Raw genomic sequence first — 6,544 nt, forward strand, 5'->3', positions numbered from 1 at the left:
ACTTCTACTGGGTGTTTTATACAATGACAATGACGCTCTTGTTTCTTTGCTCAGAATAAGAGGCAAAAGGAAGCAATTCCTTGGGCTGAACACTGGGCTTCAAATTAGAATGCTCCGGTCATATTTCTGATTTTCCATATTAGGAGAAATCAAGTAAATTTTACATTATCTCCGGCGCCATAGGCCAACTAGAGTGAGGTCAAGAGAAACATCGTCCTCGCTCAGGTAGGCTTCCCTCACAACAAGCAGTACTTGGCCATGTCCTTTCATTGTCCCAGAGGAAAGGCACACAAACACAGCAAGGGCTGATTGTAAAAGCTCAAGGAACTGGTGAATATTAGACTACTACTCACCAAAAGGCTCCGTGCATCAAAAACCTCCCCAGCAGCTTGCCCACCCAATTATGGTTTTCAGAAGATGTTTTGCAAATCATGCAGTACCAACTATACAGTTAAAACATAACTGGAGAGCTGTGACCCGGACATCTCAACTAGAATGCATGAGATGCCTCAGCAATGTCAGAGCTGAAGGGCTGGCCAAATAGCTCAGTGGATTAAAACCATTGCTTAGGCAGACGCAGGGGCCAGGAGTTTGATCTGCAGCCTGCCATGCCTTCCCTGCCCCCAGGGCTCACTGAGCCAGATTGAGACTGGGCGAGGTGGTGCGCATCTGTAATCCCAGCACTTGGGAGGCTGTAAACAGGAGGATTACTACGAGTCCAATTTACTCAGTGAGACCCTGTACACCCTGTCGTTAATACAAAAAAAAAAGAAAAAAAAGAAAAAGAAAAAGAAAAAGAAAGAAATGTCAGAGCTAACTCAGAGGCACATGCTTTGTGATCAAGTTCTCGGGGAGTCTATTTACAAAGAGAACAAGGCAAAAGAAGAGTAATCAGGGTATCAAAAGCTATGATATGCTGATGCTCCCCTGTGCACACTAGGGTGTTCATTTAAATGGAAGTGATTGTAATCATCAGTTATTCTTTTTTATTACGCACCTAATTTTTTAACGCTTTCCATGTTGTAAGCCCTGTTTTAGGTATTTTATAGTATTACCTCATTTACTACACTTTTGAGATGGGCACTCTTATCCCTACTTCAAAAACAGTAACTTGCCTGAGGGCCAGGGTTGGCAAAGTGGAGGTCCCAGGACTAGAGAGCCCCACTGCCCTGAATCAGGCCAGAAAGTCACAGCAAACCCTCACGTTTTACTCGTAGTCTGACCTCGAGTTTAGGGGTATTCTGAGGACTTTGCAGGCTTTAAATCTCTCAGCTTTTGATTGTATTTCCAAGTCTAGGGGCCAGGGAGATGGCTCAGTGGAATAAGCGATTCTCTGGCAAGCACAAGGGCCTGAGTTCAATCCCCAGTTCCACACACACACACACAAAAAAAAAAAAATCATTATGCCAAGTCTATGTCCTGGTAACTCTAAAGATTTTCCATTTCAGGAAAGAGTTGCCCTTGAGGACCCTGGCTATATCTCTGAGACAGCCTGGCCTCTTAGTGATTCTGGGAAATAGTCTAGCCTAAGCATTCAACATGGGTTTTTAACTCAGAACGTGCATCTTTGTCAGCTTCAGTTACAGAAGGGGCTTTCCCAAACCTTCTCCCGCCAATCACTGAGGCTAACCCCTTGAGGAGTCTCTGTCCTTTAAGTCAGTTTTGTTTTTAAACCAAATTACAAATAAACAAACACACACACACACACCCCACATGCAACCACACATGCACAACATACCCTTATCTTTCCATGTACTGATATATAATTAATTTTTTTTCAGTAATTTTGTCCAGCAGAAAAGAAACAATGAAAGTGAAAAAAATGTTTTAAAAGGTTATGAGGCAGAAACTTGATTTGAATGAGAGTTGAGAACTGGCACAGGAGCTTGTGAAAGTTTCAGCAGCCAGCAGCCTGGAATTCCCAGGAAGCAGATTGCAGTAGGTGGGCAGAGCCCAGGGCAAAGGCCGAGGGGGGCATTCCTGCCCTGCAGGCGGTGTTTCCTCCTCCAGGAGTCTGTATCCCAGGCTGGCCACTCTTGGAGCTTCTGTCACTATACCTGGCCCTGCCCCCAGGGTCCACAGCCACGTGCAAAAAGCTGACCTGAGCTTCAGCTCTTGAGGTGGGGTCTGAGCTCTTTTGAAACCATCCCATTTTCCTCTCAGAGACTTGTCTTTTCTCACATTATGTAGTTTAGGGAAAAAATTATTACAACAGCAATTTACTAGGTAAACAGATGTTTGTCCATTTTTTAAAAACCAGGTAATTAGAATATTCTAGGTCATTTCTCCAAATAGCCATTGGAAATGCACGACTTCCTGAGGTATCCTGCTGAGAAAATCTGCGGGACTGTTTCCAAGCCCACCTGAAACAAGTGCAGTGTTATGGTTTGTGTCTAGGTGTCCCCCCCAAGCCTTACTCAATCTTGGGGCAGCTTCTGGAGTCTTCAATTGATTATTGTGGGTGTGGATGCTGCACCTGACCTGGGGCAGGTAATTTGCATTTCAATGTAAGGAGGAAAGAGAAGTTAGCTGCTTGAGCTGCTGCTACTCCTCCTTTTGTGTTCTTGCTCCTTGCCACCACCATGAAAGATTGCTTTCTGCCAGTGCCAGGCTGCCCTGGAGGCAGCTGAGTACGAAATAAATCAGACATACTTGTTTTCTCTTATAGGAGAAATCCAAAGTAAAAAAAAAAAAACAAAACTGTGAACTTGGAAAGAATTCTTACTACTTGGAAAAAAGACTAAATAACTTTTGTGTCTTGGGTCTACAACACTCACACAAGAGATTCCTGAGGACAGTGGGAGAGAGGAAGAGCATATGGCAGCTAAGGACCAAGGACAGCACAAAATAAAGCCATTTTTATACCACTGCTCTTACTTTTTAGGCAAGTCACTATTATTGTTTTGTTTTTTCGGTACCAGGATCGCAGTAGGGACTTTGTGCATGCCAGTCAGGCACTTACGACACTGAGCTGTCTCCCAGCCCTAGTCAATAAAGTTCAAATTCTATTAAGGAAAGTACTGTGTGAGATTTTTAAGCTTCTTGAGTGGGAGGCATGGGTTGGTTTCCAAAATACTAATTTAGAATCTCAAATATTAAAGACATGAATTTTTCTAGAACTACTAAAATATTTCCTTTAAAAACAGCATCTAGGGGGCCAGGGAGATAGTTCAGTAGAATAAGTACTTGCGTGGTAAGCACAAGGGCCTGAGTTCAATCCCCAGTTCTGGGGGCACATGGGGGGGGGGGACAGCATCTAAGTGGGTGTGGTGGTGCATGCCTTTAGAAGCTGAGTCAGGTGGATCACTCAAGTTCAAGGCCAACCTGGGCTACACAGTGAGCTCAGTCTCAGCTACAAGGTCAGTCTGTACTACAAAGAAAGACCCTGACTCAAAAAAAAAAAAAAAAAAAAACCCACCAAAAATAAAATGTAATTTAAAAAGCAGCTATTAGAAGTAGTGATTTAGAGGAAAGAATTAGAAGAATACATGTTCCTGGCATCTTTTGATCATACTGTTGGATCTGATAAGTAATACAGATAATTTTCACTTTATAATTAAAATACCTCAAAGAAAATCAGTTACCGCTCCATGCTTACTTTAAGTTCCAATGAACCATTGTGATCAATAAGACAATATGGACTATGAGCCCAGAGTTTAGAGGGCACAACCATTTTCACTAGGATCTTTCATGTGTGTGTGTGAAGGTCAAAAAGGCCTTCACACGCACACAGCTGGCCTTTTAGAAAGTGTGTCAGCTCCAGAATCAAAGGACCAGGACTGACCTGGCTCCGATGAAACTGGCTGTCCTCTGGATGAGCCCCAGGACCCGGCTGGACCTTGCCCTGACAAGTGGGAAAGGACTCAGTGTCGGATCATGTCAAATGCCCATCAGGCCCTGCTGCTTTGCTTCTCTGGACTGCAGTGAGGCAGCCTGAAGGAAAGGTTACAGGATGGCTTAACAGCTTTCTGAAAGGGAAAGTGGCACAAGGTTTGGGCTAGAGTCAAAAGTAATCAGAAATGGATGACAGAGAATAGAAGTGGTCAGTTTCATCTTACAAAGCAAAGCAAACTGAGAATAAAGGCAACACTCAAAAATTTGAACAGTAAACTATAGTTATTAACATAAATGGCAAATAAAGGGGGAAAAAAACAGCTTGATTTGACAAAATGGAATCTGGAATAGAAGAAAATAGGACAACACAGGACAGAGCATTCCATGTGCCAAGGGCACCGTGACACAGCGAAGGCTTAGCAGCTTGGAAACAAATCTGACAGCACTACATAGCTTCCTAACAGTATTCACAGAGTAAAATGTTACTTTATGGCTAATTATTTCTTTGTCACTTTAATAAAACACTAGATTTATAAAGATATGACACTCACCTGCAGCATTCACAATTCTGTTTGCTCTCAGAGATCCTTGTGGGGTTTCAACATCCCAAGTTCCATCGGACCTGGGCTTCAGAGAAGTCACAGGGGCAGGATACTTTAAAAGGGCCCCGTATTTCCTGGCCCCAGCAGCCAAGGCCATCGTTAGAGAGTAAGGATCAATGTGACCATCTCCAGGGTTATACAGTCCAGCTAAAATCTAAATCAATCACATGAGAATCAGTGTTTACACAAATGGATACTACCTGACACAAATGTAGACCACCAGCCAATGTTTGGTAAAGCTGATCTTTCAAACTGCACCCGAGAAAGCTTGATGGCTGCACACATCTTGGTTTTCCTGAGTCCCGCTTAGGATTTGCAAGAGTGTCACATGGACAGCTAGGTAGGGGGCTTGCTGTTGTTTCCTAAATCCCCTCCAACTCTTAGTAGCAATGGAGTGCCAGCATTTATTGGGACAGTTGGCCAATAAGAACAAAGAGTACACAGGCCAGCCAGGTAGCTCAGCAGACTAAAGCACCTGCTTAGGCAGAGCACAATGACCAGGGTTCTGTCCCTGGCATGCTGTGCCAGTCCTGCCCCCGAGGCATGCTGAGACAGTGATTTAGTCTGTGTGTGCTGGCGGGTGCTTGTAATCCCAGCACTTGGGAGTCTGATCTGTGTAGTGAGACCCTATAGACCCTGTACTAAATACATTTTAAAAAAAGAACAAGGGTACAGTTTTCAACCTGCTTGACAGCTACTAGTTCCAACTGGTACCTAAATCTATAACTAAATTCTGATCAACAGAAACCCAAAGAAAATACTGCACATCTTCCAAAAATCATTTTTAAAGCTAGCTGGCACATGCCCTTCTTCCCTGTCCCTCCCTCCATTCTTCTATCTGCAGTGCAGACACCAGAGCCAGTACTGGCACTGCCATCTTAAGATTGTGTCATTAATGTGTCACAAGACACACCCCAGGGGTGACAGAGCCATGGTCTAGAGACCTGACTGTGTAAATGAAGCAAGAAAAAAACTTTATATCTAATTTAAGCATCATTTTTACTTATGACTTTAAAAAAATTATTAATTAGATACAGGGTCTCACTACACAGCTCAGACTCTTAGTGATCCTCCTGTTTCAGCCTCCCCAGTGTTGGGATTACAGGTGTGCTCCCCCATGTCTGGTTTCAGGGCTGGAACAGCATACAGTACCAGGTACCAGGTTCAAACTTGGGTCCTTGTGCTTGCCAGGCAGGTGCTTAGACTGATGACCTAATTTCCCAGCCCTATTTCTGACCTTTAAAGCCAGGTCTAATGCTAACTATCATAACAGCTATAATTTATACTTAATTGTTTAACATTGTTAATAAATTCACATGTTAAGTCCAGAAAAATGTATATAAGCTAAATTCAAAATTTCACAACTAATTTTTGCCTCCCAACTTTATGTTAGAGCTTTAGGCTAGATACTTTAGGCTAGATACTGGAAACAGAAGAATTTAAAAACAGAGAAGGAAATTAATTGACAGAATGAACACACTGAAATATTATAATTGTAGGTCTTACCTACTTGACAAGAATCTATTTAGCACCAAATATGAACAAAAAGCTCTTGTCAAAAATTATTCCCACAGTTCTTTCAATGATTGTGTGGTTTTGTCCTTCATCCTATTAATGTTGACTGACTTTCAGGTGTTAAACCAACCCTGCATTCCAGGGATATGTTCCCCAGTCATACCATACCATCCCTTTGATATACTGCAGAAGTCAGTTTGCCAGTATTTTGCTGAGGATTTTTTTATTTATATTTTTTCTTGTGATATCTTTGGTTTTGGTATCAGGGCAATATTGGCTTTATAAAATAAGTTCAGAAGTGTTATTTTCTACTTTTCAGATTGCAAAGGGTTAGCATTAATTCTTTCTTCAATTAATTCTTTCAGAATTAACTGATGAAATCATGTAGACCTGGGCTTTTATTTGTGGGAAGTTTCTGACAATAAATTTAATCCTTTCAGGTACAAAGAAGTTTTAGTTTTAATGAAATTTACATTCCCAAAACTTCCACATGTCATATTGAGTATTTTGTAAATGAATGTGTCCTTGTCATAGTGACCTCCTATCTGATTGGATATCCTGCCTGGATCTAGAGAACACCCTCACAAGGATTT

General features: G+C 42.2%; 1 protein-coding gene across 1 annotated transcript in view; it reads right to left on the reverse strand.

Annotated features, from left to right (window-relative positions):
* Window positions 1-6,544, reverse strand: part of Dmgdh (dimethylglycine dehydrogenase) — a 70,422-nt gene that overhangs the window by 44,797 nt on the left and 19,081 nt on the right. Inside the window, exon 5 of the mRNA XM_004645745.2 lies at window positions 4,386-4,590. Within this exon, the coding sequence (XP_004645802.1) occupies window positions 4,386-4,590 (205 nt within the window). The remainder of the gene's footprint in view (window positions 1-4,385; window positions 4,591-6,544) is intronic.

The sequence above is a fragment of the Octodon degus genome, unplaced genomic scaffold (genome assembly GCF_000260255.1).
Source record: "Octodon degus isolate 3935 unplaced genomic scaffold, OctDeg1.0 scaffold00238, whole genome shotgun sequence".
Taxonomy (NCBI): domain Eukaryota; kingdom Metazoa; phylum Chordata; class Mammalia; order Rodentia; family Octodontidae; genus Octodon; species Octodon degus.